We start from the raw sequence: 21,131 nt of genomic DNA on the forward strand, positions 1-21,131 counted from the left end.
TTGTGTAAGCCTTCTCGTCTCAAGTGATAACAGACAAGTGGTTAAAACATGGAGAAGAATACTGTCTCACATGCCTCCTTATTACATGCTGCCCAACAATTTTATATATATATATATTAAACATGCTACTGTGAGGGTTTATTATTGGTTAAAATGAAGCTGGTTATACTGCAGTGAAAACTTTATCAGTTATTACTGAAGTCAGAATATCCTGACATGAGAAATGAATATTTTCCAAACTCCAATTAACTAGGTTGAACAGAGATTTAAAGACACGACTCAGTACTGGTGACCTATAGAAATGATAGGTGTGTAATTATTTCTAGAACATTTAAGCCAGCCATTACTTTAAGCATTTAAGCATTGGAAGTATTTTCAGTAGAAGCATTTGAAAAACAGCAAATTATAAGGTAAAGCTAGGTTTTAAGAACAGTTTACAAGCTGAAATTTATATTCACAACTAAAGTAGCTAAAAACAAATGGAACTTTATTCACAGTAGACAACACATAGGTCAGCCATCATTATGGTGTTAAAAATAGAGATACTTAGGTACTTAGATAACCACATGCATACCGACTTCATTAATCAAGACGCCAAAGAACACATATCTGAATATTAAGCATTGCAAAGTTTCATAGAAGTACACGAGCTGCTGAAACACTCAAAAGTTATTAACCAGTTTTGTTCAGATGCAAAGCTACAATTCTTTGCTCACTGCACAAGTCTAACTTGTTAGAGAGCTTTGATTTCTCTTCATCTGCTCTTAAAAGTGAGAGGTAAAACTCAGATGGTCCGGGCTGCACAGGTGGCCCCCGAGGTCACTTGTATTCAACGTGAGACCTTCATATTTAGGAGATTATCCATGAGGTCTGGTCATTATTTCAGCAAAAATAATATCTTGAAGCCCCTGAGCAAATACACACAGCTTTCTACCTTTTCAGTGGTTGGTGCAGAATATTCTTCCAACAGGAAAGAAATAAAGCATGAACTTCTCATTGCACTAATAGCATTTTGTTCTTTTCAAGCCAAAACTTAATTATCAGAAAAGGTCTTCAAGACAATATGAATCTGTAGCTAAATGCTACATTTTCTCTTATGTGGACCAATAATTCTATTACACATTCATATCTGTGGCTGAGTGGTTCCCCGATATCTCTTATTTTAATAACAAATTATCACAGTATTTCAGTTCAATATGGATGACATATAGTTGTAAATCAGGCAGGGGGTTCAAACTGTCATAAAAATTCTACTTAAATAATTAAAAATAATGCTGGATATAACGCTGCCCATAAATATGTGCAAATATATATAAATATGAAATCAAGCAAGTTGTTAAAACTTACTGCATTTTCCTCGCTGTATATGTGGCTGACACTGAAAATGTTAAATTACCTGACAGAGGAAATTTTTCCTTCAGTTTCAAGTTCTGTTTGTATAGTCTTCTGACAAATTGTTAAATTTAAAATCTTTTGAGGAATTCTAAGCATAATTTTCCTTTATTGTGCCTTAGAGCTACTAGGAAAATTCAAAGAAAGTTTGTGCTTATATAAAACTGTTCCAAGACCTAAGAACATTGACACTGATCTCATAGCAAATTCACTTGTTTGTGGTTGAACTGTGGATTTAAGGGTCCTTCTGTACTTGGCAGGAATTCTTGCTCATTGTCCGTGCAGCTAACCTAAATGTTGTACAACCATTTAGGTGCAAGACGCTCTGATCCCATGACGTTACCTGGATTTAAAATTCATTTTAAAGGCTAAAATAAACTAATCATACTTTTACCGCAGAGACACATTACTGTCTAAAGACTACTTAGGAAAGTTAATCAAAGACTGAAATTAGGACAGCTTTGGTCTGTCACAGTCTGAGGATCTGTGAGATAGAGCAATACACGCGATGCATAAAGGTGGAAAAATATTTCAATTAATGCTAAATAAAGCATGAGATCCTGATGGTTTGGGAAGATAAAAATAGCTTTGTAAAGATGAATGCAAAGAAATGATATGTAAAAAGGCAGCACAAATAAGAATTTCCCTACAGGACAACATTTTGGTTTAGCTCAGGGGATGAAATACTCAGGGTGTAGGGATCCTTCTTTTAGCTCCCTTTTTTGCTCCAGAGGATCTGCATTTTCTTATGCTCCTGGGAATCCTGGCCTGGCAGACCCATCTGGTTTGGGTTGTTTCAACTATTAGTATCACTGTTTCCCTTTGCACAACATTGACTTTTTGGGTCTTGGGACTCCCATCCATCTGCTGAATGTTCAGGACATGGAATATTAATTGCCTCTTTCCTACTTCTCAGAGAACTTTTAGTTGTTTTATGAAAGGTTCAGCAGCTTTTTCAAGAAGACCAAGGTGTTCCTCCACTCAAATAATTAAAGACACTGTTGGGTGTGGAGAGTAGGAAGTGTGGGTTAAAGTATCTCCAGGGCAAAAAGTTGACAGCAGATCTGCAGTTGTGAAAAGGAAAGGTAATTTCTGCAATGCACCTCTTTTTCTAGAAGACATTCGTAAAATGAGGTATGAGTAAAAAAAAAAAAAAAAAAAAAAAATGGTAGGAGTAAGCTCCTACCTACTGTAGATACAATAATAGGTATGTGTCAGCCAATCTGGAGACTCATTATTCTATAATTATTTTATTATACATTATCTTTTCTGTCCTCCTGTGGTTTTTTATTACTGTTATTACTTTTTTAATTTTATGAGGAATATCGTTCTGCATTGCAAATAAGTTAGAACCCAGTTCCCCTTCATTGAGCTCAACACCTCCAGGAAATTTGAAAGTGCCTTTTTTTTTTTTTTTTTTTTTTTTAAGGATGGAAGAGACTGAGCATCTTACTTATATATGAACACATCTCTTATTGAAACATTTCATAGGTTCTGTTGGCTTATGAACGTGAACTTGTTACAGGAGGTACCAGACAGTCCACACCTGGCAGCCACCTGGGAATCAGAAGGTAAAAGCAGATTCATCTGATGTCCCTTGAAAATGCCACATCAACGTTCAGAGCTTGAAGAGGTGGAAGTAGGAGCTCACTCAGGTCAAAAGCTGGGTGCAAATGGGTGAGTGCAGCCTGCTGCTGGAGAACGTCAAGGGGACAGGCACTGTGGGGAACTTGGACTTCCTAGGGTGAGGAGCACAAGGCTCCTGACAGCATTATGAAGGCCCTGAAGTTCTTACCAGTGACGTTCTTATAGATGGTCCAGGTTAGCTGAAAAGAACCATAAAAACTATAGAATTATTATGGTTGGAAATGACCTCCAAGATCACCTGGTCCCACCATCCCCCTACCACCAATGTCACCCACTATGTCCCTAAGCACCAGGGACAGTGACTCCACCACCTCCCCGGGCAACCCGTTCTAGCGCCTGACTGCTCTTTCTGAGAAGAAATGTCTCCTGGTTTCCAACCTGAATGGCTGGACCTGTAGGGTTAATTCCCAGCCTTAAACTCAAAAATCAGCTGAAGGCAACCATTTTGTTAATTAGATGTTAGTTTGATTAGGGAGTTAAACGCTGAAGACACATCTGAGTGTAATGAAACTCACATGGGGATACACTACACCTGTGAGAGAATGAACATGGGTGTGGGTACATTAAATTATGTTGGGGAAGGAGAGAGGAATTATTCCTTGCACTGTTTTACTGTTTATGGAAGATAGATGGAAACACTGTGAGGGACTTCTACCAGCTGTTCAAGGACTGAATGAAACTGCAATCCAGTTAAATTTAAACCTTTTGTTCTTATTCTTTCTGCAGTTACCTTGGTTTTATATGAGCTTGCCAAGCCTTGAAAAGCAAATTGCAGGTCTAGTGGGTAAGAGCATCTCAGAGCCTGCAATATACTCCATGTGTCTGTTTGAGCGGCTCTGATAAGGATAAGGGAGCTTTGTTTTGAAATCCAGAAGCATAACTGCTCTTGCAGAATTCTGTTCTTTGCAAAGAAAATCGTCCTTCATTTGCACAGTCAAAGCTAAGATGTTTGGTTTGGCTTTGATTGCTGTCACCCTCCATTCCCTGGTTGAGTGCTGCTATAGAAGTGCTACAAACAGTCTTAAGTCCTCACCAGTCTAATTCTTGTCTGTCCTGATTTCAGTTAGGACAGAGTTAATTTTCTAAATAGTAGCTGGTAGAGTGTTATGTTTTGGCTTAGGATGAGAACAGTGCTGATAACAGGCTGATGTTTTAATTGTTGCAGAGCAGTGCTTACACCAAGCCAAGGACATTTCAGCTTCTCACTCTGTCCTGCCAACGGGCAGGCTGGGTGCAGCAAGAGCTGGGAAGGGACAGACCCAGAGCAGCTGACACAAACTAGCCAAAGGGGTATTCCATACCATCTGACATCATGCTGAACAATAGATAGGGGCAGCTAGCTGGGGTGGGGGGCCGTCTGCTCAGGGATAGGCTGGGCATCGGTCAGCGGGTGGTGAGCAATTGCATTGTACATCACTTGTTTGTACACATTATTAGTAGTAGTACTATTATCATTATTTTTATTGTTGTTATTATTATTTTCCTGTCTTAATAAACTGTCTTTATCTCAACCCACAGGCTTCACTTTCCCATTTCTCTCCCCCATCCCAGAGAGGGAGGGTGGAGGGTGAGTGAATGGCTGCCAGCTGGGTTAAACCACAACATTGTCTCATTTTGTTAAGCCTTTGGTCAGATGATAGTCAGGTCCACTTGCTCTCCTGTGCATAAGACATTGACATTTTCTTGAAGGCTGACTTAAAAATTACATAAGATAATAAGTTATTCTATTCTTGTAGAACAACTGGGTTTCTTTTCCAATACGAGTAAGTTTTTATTGATTGCTATTCGTACAGCAATTTGTCAGGCTCTTGCTTTTCATGCTGTAGTTCTCAAATTACTTTTTTTTTTTTTTTTTTTTTGAGAAATACAAAAGCAAGCTAGTGATATAATGTTTCTTGAAGCAGAGCAAAGAAATCATAATTTAGAAGGGGACAACAAACATAAGTCAAATATAAAATTCTACTGTAAACTTAATTTTATTTAGAATTAAGAAAACAGACAAAATTGGAACAAGAAATTTACAAGACCAACACAAATTTTTAGTGTTTTCATTCAGTTCAGTGGCTTCAGTAATTCAAGTGCTCAAATCTTTTCCAAGTTTTTGCTAGTGTGTTTTCTGTAGGTGAAGAACTTGGAACTGAAGCTTACGAATTCTACCAGATCTTGGCATCATCAGATAGCAAAATACAAAGGAAAACATAGGAAATCAATAACTCAGATTGTTTTGCTAGATGTGATTTTTTTCTATTACATCCTCTTTCTTTCAATAACCACTGTTAGCAATAGGACTAACATTACTATAAGTCACTATTACTAAAATTTTTTGCTCCAGGACCTGTAGCTAACCAATGGCAAATAGCTCCATAAGAAGTAAAGTGCTGCTGATGCAGCAAAGAAGCAACTACTTCAGCCATCCCAGGAAACTTTTATTCTGGAAAACTCCAGCCCAGAAACCCCTAGAAAACACTCTTAGTACTAAAGACTTAATACTTGCCTTCCCCACTAGAACCCAGAATCAGGTGGAGGCCTGATGGCAGGTGGTCCTCACCCAGGTGGCCCTCACTGTGCTAACAAGGAGCTGTAAATTAGTGCAGACTGAGCACTCCACTGATTGGGTCTTCTTTTGTAGTTTGTACTGCTGCTGTATGGGGCTGCAACCTTTTCTGTGAGGTACATGTGGATGTGTACCACCATTGGCTTCTGGAGACTTTGTACTGCTGAGCTGTGACCTGTGAAGGTGAGAAACTGGCTTTGAACAACCTTATTTCCTTACTGCTTTTGAGGTAGGGGAAGAAGCCTGGCTTTTCCATTTGCTTTTGCAGCATGACAGGATATAGCTCTGGGCTGTAGCTTGCTGTCCCTAGCAATCTCCTCCTACTGCCACCTTTGTGAACAGCAACTGCAGTGATGAGGGGGGAAATCTTCCTGGAATTGTGCAGTTAATAGATGCAGGTTGGACTACAGTCTAAAAAAAAACTTTCACTTATCCTCTGTAAATTACTTCATTTATTGAGTTCAAGTATTGAAGGCTGTACCTCAGTGATCTTACACTCATGCCTGGAAAAATAACTGGTGGTGTTCACTAGGAATAGAGGCATTAACTAAGAAAAGCAATCAAAATATATAGCATGACACATTTTAAAGAAAAAAAAAAAAAAAACACAAAAACAAAAACAAACAAAACAACAACCCGTTACTGTGTTTTGCATGTTTAAACTTGAAAACACTGAAGAAATTCACTCAAAAATAGCTGTTCCGAGTAATTTTTTTACTCTGCCAGAATCAGATGCTTAGCACCTGCAATGTTTATGAAAACTGGTAGAAGCTACATTCAGTACTGCAAGGGATGGGATAATTCTATTAGATATGTTCTCGTTTTCAGGCTAAGGTCATCTTCAAAAAGATGAAAGTGTGAGCTGGTTGAAGGCATAGAAATCATACTAATCATACTTTTTTTTTTTTTTTTTTGGCAAGAAATCCTTGATTTCATATTTATTTTATTTCTATGCTTTCTTCATTCTTTGTTGCTTCTGTTTGAGAGATAGCAGTCCCCCTTCAGAGCTAAGGACACTTGATGCAGCAAAGCTTCTGTAATATTGGCGGGCTGGTTCTGTTTATTTTGAGCAGACTATTAGTTTCTTGCCTGTAGATTAGATCCCTCATAGGGGAATTTGTACAGCCCCAGCCAGCCACAATGATTCCCATCACTGCTGCATTTACTCTTCTTCTGTGTGGGTGAGCTCACGATTTACTGCCTGAGAGCTGAGCAATGTGAGCAGGTCTTGAAGTAACTTGAGTGGTGTCCTGAGCTTTGCTGAAGCCAGGAGGCCTCCACACAAATATTCACAATGCCTGTTTTTTTGTTACTTTGTTGCTCCTACAAATATCTCTGCAGCTGCTGAGAAGCTCATGCTTCCGTTAAACGCAGAGGGAATTTGTTTTATCTGCCTGGATAGGCACACTGAAGGAGAAGTGGGCAACTGGTGAATATAGCGTGTTCTATTTAAGTGTCACTTAGCATCATATATAATGTTCTTTGCCTCGTGCTTTGCTGCTTTCCTTGGTGTTGAAGTTGAATTTTCCTTTTGTAAAGGCTTTAATCTATGGTTATTTTATCTTGATGCTGTTTAAGTGGAGTGCATCTCTTCTTCAGTCTTTTAAAACACTCTAAATGCAAGTGTGCCCAGAGCTGGGATTCCTGTCCTCATTTACCTAAAACATCTGTGTCAGAGTTATTGGGGAAATTACTTTGGATTTCTATGACTTGTATGTAATCTATTGTGTTACATAAACATTACCCTTGTTGGCTTTTATTTCTGAGAAGTACTGCTAGCAAGTCTCCAGATATTTCTCTACATATATGCCCAGGCATATATATATATATATATATATATATATTTTTTTTTTTTTCATTTTTTAACTTTCTCTGCTATCTTAGTGTCTCCTGGGCTGCTTACCCAGTTTTCTTTCTATAATGCTAGGTTTTAGACGTCATCTCCAGGTGGCTTTTTGGGAGGGGGTTGGCGCTGAATATTTTTGGGGAATGGGAAACTGTGAAAGTTTGCATGGAAAATCCTAGTTCCTGAGCATTCTGTCATGAGAACAATGCTGGAGCTGTCCTACAGTCCCCTTCTGAAAGGGTCCATGTATTGCTGGCTGGAGCCCATTTGATCAGCTAAGGTGTCACTGCTGCGATAGTGACTGTGTGTGCCCCTCAAGTCTTTACCCTACTGCACTTTGAGCTCCTCCTTGAGGATTTATGCAACCTATTTGGGGGAAAATGGTCTGTTCTGTACTCATGACCTGAAAGCATCAAGTCACAAAACCTACTGTAAGCTCTTAAAGAAGGAAAATTTTCTCTACTGCCAATACAGCCACTTGTTTAACTGGTGTTTTTTCAATGTGACAAGAAGTACTGCTTCAATGGGGAATCTCCTAGGAGCTTGCTTGTGGGCTTTCTGTGTAAGAGATCACTTGACTGAAAGCTTCCAGAAGTCAGCATCTCTGCCACAGGAGTCCCTTAATCTCATATTAGGCATAGGAGGCAGCTGAAAAGACTGCCCTGTGCTTGGCAGCTCAGCTTTGCCAGTGATTTGCTTCTCTTTGAGCAAGGAGGCCAACAATCTCTGGCTGTTGGGTAAACTGGCAGCAAATAAGCCCTGGCTTTCCTACCCTGTGGGCCCATCAGAGCTAGCACGACGCAGATCTCCTAATTGACCTTGGAGAAAACAGTTACCACTTGGCTTAGTGTAAGTGGCACTCAAGTAGAGTGGGCAGCGGAGACTGGCCTTGGCAGATCCCATGTGATGCTGCTTTGTGCTGTTCTGGTTTCTGTGTTGGCTCTCAAACTCAGAGGCACCCAGACTGAGGCCAGTCCTTGCACTGCACCTAACCTAAGCCAGTGGTGCTTCACAGGAGCTTGTTTGTTGGTAATACCAATCTGTCACCCTTTAAACTGAAGACGCTTGATTACCACTGTTGCTCTCTAAGCATTGATTTTGCTGTTTAGTTTAGACCTCCTCATTTAGTACACGTGGTCAAGCCAGAGTGCTGTAAAGGGCACCAATCAAGCAGGCCTTCTCACAGGTGTTTAGCACTTCATATTTCAGGAGAGACAGTGAATACCATATTAGTTTGCATATGTTTAGCTCTGAGCTTTGCAGGGAACAGATATCTGCTACTTTGTTGAATGCCTTATCTGCCACCAGTTTGCTATGGGTTTCTCAGTAATGTCAGGTCTGTAATTCACAATTAAATAGCATGAGGGACACCCCTTACATTGGAGTAAGCAATGTTTTCCCCTGTACCTTGCTCACTTAGCAATGTGTAAGTGTTGTGTGCTCCTCTGTATGTTCCACACAAGTGATGGTGAACATTCAAATGCTGAACCTGAAGCAGTTAATGTTGTAGCACTGAATCAAGACACCTTCTGCTGAGAAACTGTAGTCATCATGTTTTAGTAATGAGTTCAAAGCATTTCAACATCTGCTCTCAGGGAAAAAAAAAGTAGTGTGGGGGATCTTGTTTGTTTGCCTGCTTTCAATCAGGAAGAATCATTTTGTTTTTATATCAGTCTCATAAAAAGGGCATAGGCAACAGACACTCATCCATCATAGTGATGCATGGTTCCTGTGTAGTTTTTAAACTGCCCTACTTTTACCAGCTTACTTCTGGCATTTGACATCTATCCATCCACTGCTAGATTTCATCCCCCTAATACTGGCCTAACTGGATATGAGCAGAGGTGAGTTGCATAGAGTATAGGAAACTGGTCACACACAGCAAGTTTCATCCATTTGCTTCCCAGATTGTACAGATAGATAATACAGGGCTATGGTCTTCCTTACTATACCCCTGCCCGCAAGTTATGGGCACTGGGTTGTGCTGGTCTACTGTGATGTGCTCGGACATCTCCACTTGCTGTTGTGGTTCTGCTCATGTGTGGTCTCTGTATGCATTGCTTTAGGCAACTGTGCAGTGACTGCAGCATGACAGATCCTTTACTGATGGGTCTCCACCAGAAGATGTTCTGATGAACTTCTGTGTTCTGTTCCTCCAGTTCATGTCAGTCATTTACTGTCAACTGATATATTTCAAAGTGTTCAAGTGCACCTTAGTCTTCCTGTGCTGCTCTCAAATCTGTGCTTGTGTTTTGGAGAGGACAATACATGTGTGTAACCCATAGGTAAAAATATTCTGCAGAATAAGTTGGCTTCTTGCTTGAAGTCTCTGTGTATGTGCCGCAGGGCAGAATTTTTCCTGAAAGGGGGGTGTTCATCCTTCTTGGTTGCTGTATGTGGCAGGAGTCATTGTAAAGGACAAAATAAAATCTTATTTTCATTCCTCAAGAATCTTAAGTAATCTGCAGGAGATATTGCTAATGCTGTGCTCCTGTGTGGCTCCCTTCTTAACTGCTAGGTATCCTTTGGGGAAACTTCAGCACGTGTTTCAGTATGCAATCTATCTGCTTGAGAGATTACAGTAATTGTCTATGTTTGAGCATCTCAAAGTTGAGCATTCAAGGCTGTCTTGGAGCCTTTAGGCAGCCAAAATGGCACGAGGTGCACTTAAATGGCTGGATGTTCTCTAGTGAAACAGCTGAAGTGGATAAGGGAAGGGAGTGTTTTTTTGTTGTTGTTTGTTTGTTTGTTTCTTTTTTTATTTTTTTTTTCTTTGTCTCTAGCAGTCTGGCATGGGTTTTTGTTGCTGCTGTTATTGCTTCTCAGCCCCCACCAAAAAAAAAATAAAATAAATGACTAGTGTCTAGTGGTATTGACACTTGGGAGAACTGACCTCTTCTCAGTGCTAGCACTCACAGTAATCCTTCCTCTAAACAAATGTTCCCTGTGCCTGTTGCACACCTGGGAGGTGCTAAACCTGGAGCTGAAGCTTTGCTGGCATGGCACGAAACAGACTGGGTGAGTATCAGCTTTGCTGTAGAAAGCTGTGTGCAGCAAAGGAGGCTTGGCTTGGCCAGAGGGCTGACAGAAAACATTTTGAAAAGTTGGGCAGATGCTGCTGGTGTCAGTGTGGCCTGCCTAATAATAGGTGATGTTCATGCTGTGGCAAGCAGGAATAGGTATTTGATTGTGGAGCAGGACTTGGGAATCCTTTGAAGCAGGGAGGATTTCCACTGGCTTTACTAGTACGTTCCAGCCATACTGTATGTTCGGATAACACTTCTAGCCAGGCTGTATAGTTCAAGCTTTGAGTGAAGAGGAGTCGTGCATGTGTGTGGTTTTAAGAGCCTAGAAAAGATGTTAAGCTACCAACAGAAAGTAATGCTTTGCCTGCATGTCTTCCCTTCTGTGTTTCAAATGGGAAATAGTACTTGTCATCTTCTGAAAGCAGTGAAGGTATAAATTCTAAGTGTCAAGTGTCTTGATACAATTTGTAGATAACACTGCAGAAATTTTCTTCTGCATTTGTGCATCTCCTGCCCATGTAGGAGTTACCATAACACCGCAGGATATTGATGTATCTAATCCCCCACTCTGCATCTGGCAGTAGCCATTAGCTAGTACTCAGGAGACAGGTAAAAATAGATTAAAACCACCATATAAGTAGTCCAGTGCTCTGTTACACAGAAGATAAAAATGCTTTTATACTCTTGAAACAAGTTAAGTAATCTTTGTGCAATTCTTGACCTAGTTAGCATATCTGCAACTATTACTTCTGCTACTAAACTGACTGTGGTTAACTAACTTCTCTGGGGTGTGTGTGTGTGTAGGTTAAAATAAAAATAATAATAATAATAAAAAAACATAACTATTTCTAGCAATGACTTCTTGCTCTGACCAGATTTATTGTGTGTCCTTGGAGACAAATTGCTTTGGACTTTCATCTCCTCCCTCTCACATATTCTGCCTCTGTGATATTCCACCTATGCCATCCCCTCCTATTTGTTTATCCCAACCCATAGGTGATATTTTTGGAAGAGGACTGTTCCTGATTTTGTAAAATTCCATCCCTTTTTTGACCCAATAAGTCTACTACCAATAAGTAGACCCCAGAGATCTGGGGAGGGGAGCATGATTTTTTTCTGCTACTCTATTCATCTAAAAGAATAGCAGTCCTGGCTGTCCATTAGGTGTTACTGTAAATGTTACTGATTGCTTTGCATTGACATGATTATTTCTAGTGCTACATGATTAACCTTTGTTTCAGATTCTTAAGTAGATCAAATATACCCATTCCTATTATGAACTTAATTTGCCAAATATTTAGGAATTTGAGGCTGTGAATGTGCAAAGATGCTTTTTCCTTATGAATAAAGATCCTAGAGCAATACTTATATCATCAAGAAGAAAAATGGTATCCTTGTTAGTGAAGGAGGCTTGGTTCTTGCAGAATTTCTAGTAAAAAAATATGTCATAGACTTCAGTGGGGTTACTGTGGTTCATAAAGGCAGTAAAACAGAAAGAAATGAGTGAAAATTGCATTATCTGAGTTTTTTAACTGAAGACATATATATTTTTTTTTCTTTTCAGGTGTGGTAAGGGGTGGAATATGAAATACATTTTTCAGTTAGTTTCATAAACTTGAATACTTGATTTAGGTCCAATTCAACTTCCAGTGCTGAAAGAGTGCAGTGAGACTACTCCAGGATACATGCATCACACTTGAAACAAAAACATAAATGCTAAAGGAATAGAAAGACTTCACTTGGCCTTCCCTTTGTTTTTACCTCATGCATGTTCAGACTGTCCAAACAAATATGAAAATACTTTTTAAATTAATTTTTTAATATTACTCCAAGATTTAGTGATAGATATTTAAGGAAACATTGGTATCTTGAGATATGCAATTTAATCTGTTAGAAAAGACTTTTAAAATATTATCATAGAATATCCAGAGTTGGAAGGGACCCGTAAGGATTATCAGGTCCAACTCCTGGCACCGCACAAGTCTACCCAAAAGTTTAGACCATGTGACTAAGTGCACAGTCCAAACTTCTTAAACTCCGACAGGCTTGGTGCAGTGACTGCTTCCCTGGGCAGCCTGTTCCAGTGTGCGAGCACCCTCTCAGTGAAGAACCTCTTCCTGATGTCTTGCCTAAACTTCCCCTGTCTCATCTTAACACCATTCCCACAGATCCTATCACTGGTGTTTACAAAGAATAGGTCACCTGCCTCTGCACTCCCCCTTGTGAGGAAGTTGTATATTAGATGTGCTTGCACCTGTTGTGTAAATTGAATGCAGGTGTCAGTGATCCCCAGCTTGTTTCCTTGATTGTTGTCCCCTAGGATTATCTGGGCATGTCCAATTTCAGCTGTTCCACATTGACTGTGGACACTTTACTGCTGCTGTCAGCCTCTGGCACCTGAGCCTTGTGTCACAAAGACTAAAATGTAATCTTGTAAGTCAGACCTAAATACAAAACTTTTTAAAACAAAGCTTTGGTCCAGAGGAGGGCCATGAGAATGATCAGAGGGATGGAGCACCTCTCCTATGAAGACAGGCTGAGGGAATTGGGGTAGTTTGGCCTGGAGAAGAGTGGTCTTCCAGTGCCTATAGGAATCCCACAAGACAGCTGGAGAGAGTCTGTTTATCATGTCCTGTAGTGATAGGGCAAGGGGTAATAAAGTTAAGCTGAAAGAAGGTAAATTCAGGTTAGGTATAAAGGAAGCAATTATTGAATATGGGCATGGTGAGGCACAGAAGTTGCCCAGAGGTGTGTATGCCTAAACTCTGGAAGGCATCCATGTTCAAGGCCAGGCTGGATGGGGCTTTGTGCAATGGGGTCTGGGGGCAGGGGGTTGGAACTAGGTGGTCTCTAACGTCCCTTCCCACCCAAACTATTCTGTGATTCTATAAATATCAAGATGGCACGGTATCATGTACAACCTCTGTATGTCTTTGGGAATGTGTCCATTTGATCAATGAAGGCCTCTGGGCTTTAGAAAGCAAGCATGGTTTGCGCTCTGAATGCATTTTACACTTGATCTTGGCTCTGATCTCTCAGTTTAGGCACTAGGAGGCAGTTCAGGGGCACCTGTGCGTCATGTTCTAGGTAGTAATTGTGTCCCCCTCTGCCACGTGCTGCTGGAGGAGAAGCATGGGCAGAGCACGAGAGCCAGGGGCTCTGCAGCAGCCAGGTGCTGCAGCTTCTGATTTCAGGTATGGGTCTGGGATGTGACTGCACTCCCCCTTTTTTTTTGGAAGTGGTGAGTAAAGCTAGTAATATAGGTATCAAATTGTTCAATCTGTAAACCAGATGAAGCTGCTTAATTGGCGTTACAAGTTGTTAGTTCAGTGTTGGCACATGCCAGGAGAGGCATTTGTATTTCATTAGAGAATTAAAAGACCAATTCTTGAGGATCTGAATGCACAGCTCTCTTCATGGTCCTGTTTGATGCGCCTCCTACTATTGCGGTCAGTGAGGTGTTGATTCTCCCGAAACCCTGTGTGGTATCTTGGGTTCAGCAGCTTACTGTTGAACACAGAGAGAGTTGAAACAGAATCCGGGAAAGAACACTGCTTGACCATTCCTCTGTGCAAATCTTAGTGAAGAGCACTGCTGCTATGGAAATAAACCGTGGCTTTTGGAGCGTGGAACAGAAGAGAAATGTACTTCGCACACTATTTGCTCTGAAACAGTTCTTTTGAACAGTGCCTTATTTAGCACCAGTGCCTTTCAGAAATGATAATTAAGTTGCCAGAAGGAGGTAACCTGCCCGTTTCACCCTGGGTTTGGCCGAGCACCTGCAGGGGCCTTGGTGCCTGCCGCTGGCGCGGTGTGTCATGGCAGTTGTAGTAAGCTTGCAATAAGCTGCGAGAGCTGGAGGAGGAAGAGGCTTACTACAGGCGGCGTAGTAAGGGAAAACAAGCACTTAGCTCCTGGCTTACATGTTTTAAGACCAGAACGCGGAGCTGGGGAAACTTCACGTGTCCTTCTGCCAGCAGCGCTCCCTGGCAGTGAGCCGAGCGGTGGGCAGAGCCCCCCCGGGCTGGCCCCAAATTTCCCCCCGCCCCTCGGAGGGGCCGCCCGGTGCTGGGGGGGCCCGGCCCGGCCCGGGGGCGGGGGCGCTCGGTCTCCATAGCAGCGCCGCAGCATCCTCGGCATCCCCGGCACCGGCGGGGAGCGGAGCGCAGCGCAGCGGGGCTCCCCCGTGCTCCCCGGGGCTGGCTGGGCTCCGAGCCTCCTTACGAGCAGCCAGAGGGTCCCGGCGCCGCCTCGCACCGTCCCCATCCTCTCCTCCTGCTGCGCTCTCCTCCGGCTTTTTCTGTTTTATTTTATCTTTTTTTCTCCCTTCCCGGCTCGCGGCAGGCATCGCCCAGCATGCCGATCGCCCACTTGCTGGAGCTATGGAAAGGCATCGAGGTGGAGCCCATGGAGACGGAGGTGAGCAGGGGGGCAGCGGGGACCCCCACCCTCCCTTCCGAGCCCCCCGAGCATCGTGCACCCCCCTCCGCTCCCGGCTCGGAAACCTCTTTGGTGCCCCAAACCAGGAGGGGACCGGGGGGTGTCGGAGCAGTCCCAAGGCGCGGTGATGGGCACGGTGTGAGGGTAGCAGCCCGCCTGTGCCGGGGTGGGAAACCGAGGGGACTTGGGTTCGTGGTGAAAGGGCAGCCTGCGTGGCCTCTGTCTTGAGGCCGGGGTGAGTCCGGGGTCCTTGTGTCTGTTTTGGGTTCCGAGCATCCCCGCGCCTGGCTAGGCATCGGCACAACTTCGGACCCTCGGCTGTCCCCTCGAAGCACCAGGCTGTGCTTCCAGGGTCGTGTAACACTGTGATAGCTGCCTGGCTGCTGTGGTACACATGCTCATGATTTATCCTGTAGCATGTTTGCTACCTGTGCTTTAGGACTCTTACTTGTGTCTAGGAAGGGATCGTCATTTGTGCAGTCACAGGCACACTGAGTTCTCCAGCACTTCTGTTGCTCTTTAGTAGAGCAATAAAAGTGATGTGTTCTTAGTCAACTGTTTCCTGCGCAGGGTATGTGGCTGTACTAGGTGATGTAAACAGACCAGTAAAACTTGGGAGGTGCGTGGATGGGTTTGTCTTGTACCACTGAGTTTCATTTACTCTTGCAGATTTCCCAAGCTCTTTGGCCAGAGCTCTGAAATGGATTTTGGTTGGGGGGTGGGAGGGAGAGGTAAATTAAATTTCCAGGCTACAGGGAAGGTACAGCACTTGTCTTAAAAGCTGAGTTGCTGAACTCTGGAGAAGGTTTTTGTATGAAGTGTTAGCTTAAATACCTGAGCAGTACAGTAGAAGCGATAGTGTGTAATACTGGTACAGCGATAGTGTGTAATACAGTGGAATCCTTAGGTTCAGAAATAGTTTGGGGGCTCAGATAGATTTGCACTCTGTAGTTCACTCCCTTGAATAAGTGTTGCCTCTTGCTCCAATCTGTGCTGTGCAAGAAGTCTGAGTGCCAACAGACAAGATCTGGGTATTGCATATTTTTCCCAATTTAAAGTAGTCAGCTGGCACCTTGTTGAGCCACTTTCTCAGTGAGGAGACTTGTATAGCTGTATTTGTTATGAACAGTTCTCTACTGGACATCAGAGAAATTGCACTCTTCTTTTTCAAAACCAGGTCTGCCTCCCCATTAACCACAGCATTCAAAGTCCACGTGCAAAGTTGTTCTCTTCCTCCATCCTAAAACTAATCTTTGTGTGGGTTCCTCCAGCATTTTTCTTTATGCCCTAGACAGAAAACACTTCAACTGTTGCCCAGATTGCTTTATCTGTATCAGCCCCTGGGAAGAACATCCCTGGATAGTAGGATGAGCTCTCAGCTCTGCACTAAGTCCCGGTGACTGTTGCTTGAGACAACAGCTTTCCACTTTCATCTCCCTTGCTTGGGGAGCATTTTTGTCCTTCTTCCAGTAAAAGGGATGAAACTATAAGGGTCTCCTTGTCAAGTGTAACTAACCCTTTACAAAGCTAGTTAATCAGATGCTTTTTGTTTAGTGTTTCCTGCTTTCAGGAATACTGTAGTTATGAGCTATGTTGAGATGATCAATCCTTGTGAGACTTCAGCTATAAGAAGTTTACAGATGGTTAAGGAATTACAGGAGTAAACTTTTTGTGGCTTAGATAAGAACAACAGATAAAGCACCACTTGGTCTCTTGAATTTATTGGTATCTTTTAAGCACATTAAATTCATGCTAGAGCTTATAACCCTCTTAAGTCATATTGTGGATAGAATTCCTAAAGAATCATTTGCTCAAATCTAGTTAAGGTGCGTAAAAATTAATTTTGTCTCTCATGGGCTATTGTCCTTGAAGACCAGTCATCTTTTCGATCGGTTATGGCAATGACTCTTTAATGAGTTGGCTGCAGCTTAAACATTTGTGATTGAACCCCTTCTAGGGAGCTGTCAAGGGCTTTGAGTCTGTGTGGGATAAAATGTTTTCATGACTGTCTGCAAGTTGTTCTTTTTCACGGAAGCTTTTCACAGTTGGTAGACAAGGAGGGAGACAGTTCCGCTGTCTCATACATATGGACCTGCTTCTCGTCCCTCTCTTGATGCCAGAAAACCTTTTAAAATAGATGCGTTTAAGAGTGCCTGTGCATGACTTGGGTGAATGACTTGCAGATATTAAAGACAACATTTATTGTAAATCAATTGTTTCATAAGGAGGAATGCGTTGACGGCATATTCTGTATTATGTTTTGCAAGGGAAGATTGGAACAAAGTCCTGTTTCTTTTACCTGTTGACTCAGGAGGTCATTAATTGTCTGACAAGTAAGCAAGAACACTGATATTTGCTGGCTCTGGAATTTCTTTGTGCTTATTCAAAGTTATTGATCCCTCTCAAGCTGGATGGATGGGGTAGCAAGTTACAGCCTTGGAAATGTTTTCCCAAGGAGGGGATGCATTCTCAAGCTCTAATCTTTCTACTTGTTTCCTAAAGGGTTTGTCACTTAGACTTGAGCTGAGCATGAAAAGTTAAATGTTAATATTCACATGGAATTTGAGTGCTTGGAAAATCTTTTCCAAGCATACATATATTCTTTCTTCTCCTCAGCAAGAAATACTCTTCTTGTTCTCCAGTTTAGCTTGTTAATGAATAATCTGGTTTAATTCTTCATTCATTCTTGTGTATTTCTATGACAAACCCAGCTTTGATAATTCATCAGTAATTTTAGTATCAGTGTTCTATGTGCTTTCTCTCAGAGAGATAAATATAGTAAATATAGAGTAAATACATACCTCTAAAGGTGCTGACACCTGAATAAGTAATGTGTAGACTCAGCAAATAGTACGTAGTTTTATCTTAGTTTACGTATCTCTCTGAGAGAAAGCAGATCCTCTTAGATTCAAAGGTTAATTTGTCAGTGTTAAGTGTGAATAACATGCCTGGTGTGGTAGTACAAATTTGGAGTGATTTAACAGACTAAATGTAAACTGACTACATTTTGCACTAAATCTTGGCTTAGAGCTGTACCTATGCAATAATGCAATATTATATTATATATTTTATATATATTATATTTATAAAAATATTTATATATTTTTAATATAAAAATATTTATATATTTTTAATATTATATATATATATATATATATATTTTTTTTTTTTTTTTTTATCTTTTCATTAGCCTGTGGTGGAAGATGTTACCCTGGATGAAGAACCCGTAAAAGAGGTAAGTCTCTTTGTCTCCCATATATTAGTAAACTGTTATATCATCTCTTTGCCTTCATGGAAATAAAAGGTCTCTATCTCATATCTGCATGCTTCAAGCCCTGAAGATGCAAGAAACAACCTGTTTTTAGTCATAGTCATCTAACTGGAGGCTAGAGAGTTTTATTTCACAGATATTGTTTTTCTACTAGCTTTCCAATGAAGGGCACACAACTTCCCTAGATCTATATCTTTCTTACAGAGAAAATTGTGTAATGGCTTCAGGAAGAGTAGCCATCATCATAACACTGCTTCTGTATTGTGAATTGTACCTGCTTAATCAGCTCTATATGCTATTAAGCTTTGAATTCATTCCTGTTCATCTACTAGGCTGGCACTTCCTCTAGCACAAGATTAAGTTAACCTTTTAATGAGTTTATTATTTGCGTTATTGTAGCATTGTACTATTGTGCTATTTCTCTACAAAGAATTGCAGGAAAACGATTATTGTCTTAAAGATCTTAAATGCCAAATAGAATGTGATAAGAAGATACAAAGCAGGTGAGAACAAATCAATATTCATTATTATGATGAGCCAAGTGCAAAACTTGACTATAAAAGGGGCTGCTGCTGAACACTGGTGTCAGTAAAAAGTACTTCTGCAGGTCTGAGTAGAGTAAACAAAGGGTGCTTGAAAGATTATTAGAAACTTCCTTATTTCAAAAAGTAAAGGAGACTTAAAATCTCTCCGGGGCCGAAGGGAGATTACAAATATGTTTCCCTGAATTACCACTTCTAAAAACACTAAGCTCCTGTTTCCTAACTTCCAGCAAGCTTCTCTTACTCCTTGGAATTTGACATTTTACCTTTGTGATGCTTGGGTTTTGGTAGAGGATAAGTTTTTCTTGCTTTCTACTATGCCAAAGGAAAAGTTTCAACCTGATAATGTTAGAAAGTGAAATAAAGTCTCAGTTTTGATCTCTGTGAAATAGATATAACTTCGAAGTGTAAATTTCTCCACTTTTTCCATTTTAAAAAGGACAAAAATTATTTTCAAAAAGCTTGGGGCTGAAATTAATTGCAGGTAACTGGCCTTGTCACATTATCTTTTCAGAATATTGCTGAGGATTAAAATTCTGGGTAGTGGACTCTTGAGCTTTAGGAGGATTATTTTTGCTTCATTTCCTAAATGAATTTAAACCTAGTTAATTTTCATTAGGGATGCATCTTATGATTCTTAAGTTTTAACTTTGGAAAAAAAGTGTTTAATGATTACTTAGAGAAAACAGGACTGAGGTTTCTCTCTCTCTCTCTCTCTCTCTTTTTTTTTTTTTTTTTTTTTTTCTTTTTAATATGTTTACTGCTTTAAGTACTACAATTTGCTATTTGGTATCTGTAATTGTGTTTATCTCCTGTATGTCTGCTCCCACTTCAGTAATTGCTGTGTCTGTGTTTCAAATGGGAATTAGGTCCTTATGCCTGACTGAAAAACCTGCTGTAATTATGCATTAGAAAACATGCACACGATGACTACTAACAAATCCTTGGCAGCGAAATATGAGTGAAATGTAGAAGTGCCCTCACTATTCACTGAACTTCACTCCGTGTGGTTTTGTTATATAGTTCTACAGAGAATATAATAAGAATCTTTTTGTTTTCTTCTCCCCTTCCTCTGCTGCTGTCATGTTATTTCAAACTTTGTCTGGCTTAGTCTGTAAGCCCATTTTATTTCTATGAAGCTTGTATCTTACTGTAGTGCTCTTGAAGAGAACTGACTGCAGCTGAGGTGACTCTTACTGATATCCTGACTGTGCCCAATCTCAAAGAGTTTTTCCATAAACCATTGAAGTATGACTTAAGGGGTGAATTGAAATCATGTAATGCAATAGGTGACATTTGCTCAAAGGACGTTTGTCATGAGCTTGCTTTAGGCTACGTAGGCTTCCTGCTGTTTCTCTTATCAAATGTATGGTACAGACAGATGAGATGATGACAAATGAATTATAGAAACAGTACTTCATATTCTTCTGAGGGCTGATCTTTCTGTTGGAGAAGTTCTTTAATGTCTTGGAGGGCATAGTTGATTAATGGGATTTTTGGAAACAGCAAGTGTTTGAGGCACATTTCATTTCCAGAGCAGCATGTGACAGGGCTGCTCTAGAGCTGTGTACCTGGGCTACTTAGGGTTGCTCTCATCAAGGTATTCCTCAAGCAGGCCCTCCTAAAACCATGGACTGCTTGTCCTGTCACAAAGGCAAGCAAGTTGGCTGATGAGAATTTCCTTGAGAGGGAACTTCTAGCTTGTGGAGAAGTCTTTGTTTAGACTTGTGGGATCCAGTTTTTCCATAAGGTGATTCTTTTTGACAAACTGGTCAAAGAGAAATATACTTTATATATATATATATATATATATATATATATATATAAAAAAAAATATAAATTAAAATATTTAAATATATATAAACATATTTTATTTATATATATATATAAAAATATAAAATAGGAAATAATAAGCTTGACCACATATTAGACGCACAAACACATACTTAAAGGCACTGTGCTTTGTGGTCTGGTCTAGGTCCAAGTTAAGCATTTATATTCTATCTAAATTCTTCCTTGAAGTTGCAGTTGGCAGCAATGTTCTTTGTCACATCCTTCTTAGACAGTGAGCATATGTGCAAGATGGCTCATAGCACTCTGAAATTGCTGCATTTGAAGCTAGTATTACTTTGCTTCAACTTGCTTCACCCTTACGGTGGGGGGGAGGGGGGAGGGTGCATGCTCTAGCTGAAAGCTTGTAGGGGAGTTTCAGGAAAGTAGAGGGGAGATGCAGTAGAAGTGCTGATAGCCAACCAGAAACAGAACTGTGTAAAACTTCTAGATTTTACCCTATGAAATCTGCAAGGCAAAACTGGAAATGTCAGGGCCTGGATTTACTGTCAACTCCTGGGCTGAGTTTCCAAAAACACACACAACTTTCTGCTGACGCTGCATGCTGTCATGTAAGTGTGAA

General features: G+C 40.9%; 1 protein-coding gene and 1 long non-coding RNA gene across 7 annotated transcripts in view; one reads left to right on the plus strand and one right to left on the minus strand.

Annotated features, from left to right (window-relative positions):
- Nucleotides 1-378: 378 nt before the first annotated feature.
- LOC311435285 lies at nucleotides 379-3,502 on the minus strand. Its single transcript, XR_014692026.1, has 3 exons — nucleotides 3,418-3,502; nucleotides 2,939-3,218; nucleotides 379-2,456 (listed from the first exon to the last, which is right to left on the minus strand). It is a non-coding gene; the product is annotated as an uncharacterized lncRNA (long non-coding RNA).
- A 1,160-nt stretch (nucleotides 3,503-4,662) lies between these two features.
- The window catches only part of RPS6KA2 (ribosomal protein S6 kinase A2), a 303,450-nt gene continuing 286,981 nt past the window's right edge, over nucleotides 4,663-21,131 (plus strand). For 2 of the 6 annotated variants that reach the window (XM_084513720.1, XM_084513724.1), the window contains exons 1-2: nucleotides 5,640-5,776; nucleotides 18,096-18,140. Coding sequence is in view for 3 of the 6 variants with exons in the window: in XM_084513717.1 (XP_084369843.1) it covers nucleotides 14,822-14,884; nucleotides 18,096-18,140 (108 nt within the window). In the remaining 3 variants the exon portion in view is untranslated. Of the gene's footprint in view, nucleotides 4,803-5,639; nucleotides 5,777-14,602; nucleotides 14,885-18,095; nucleotides 18,141-21,131 lie in introns of those variants that run through there. The other 4 variants (XM_084513713.1, XM_084513718.1, XM_084513721.1 and 1 more) reach the window with 3 other exon arrangements.

This window comes from Aythya ferina (genome assembly GCF_964211825.1).
Source record: "Aythya ferina genome assembly, chromosome: 3".
NCBI lineage: Eukaryota > Metazoa > Chordata > Aves > Anseriformes > Anatidae > Aythya > Aythya ferina.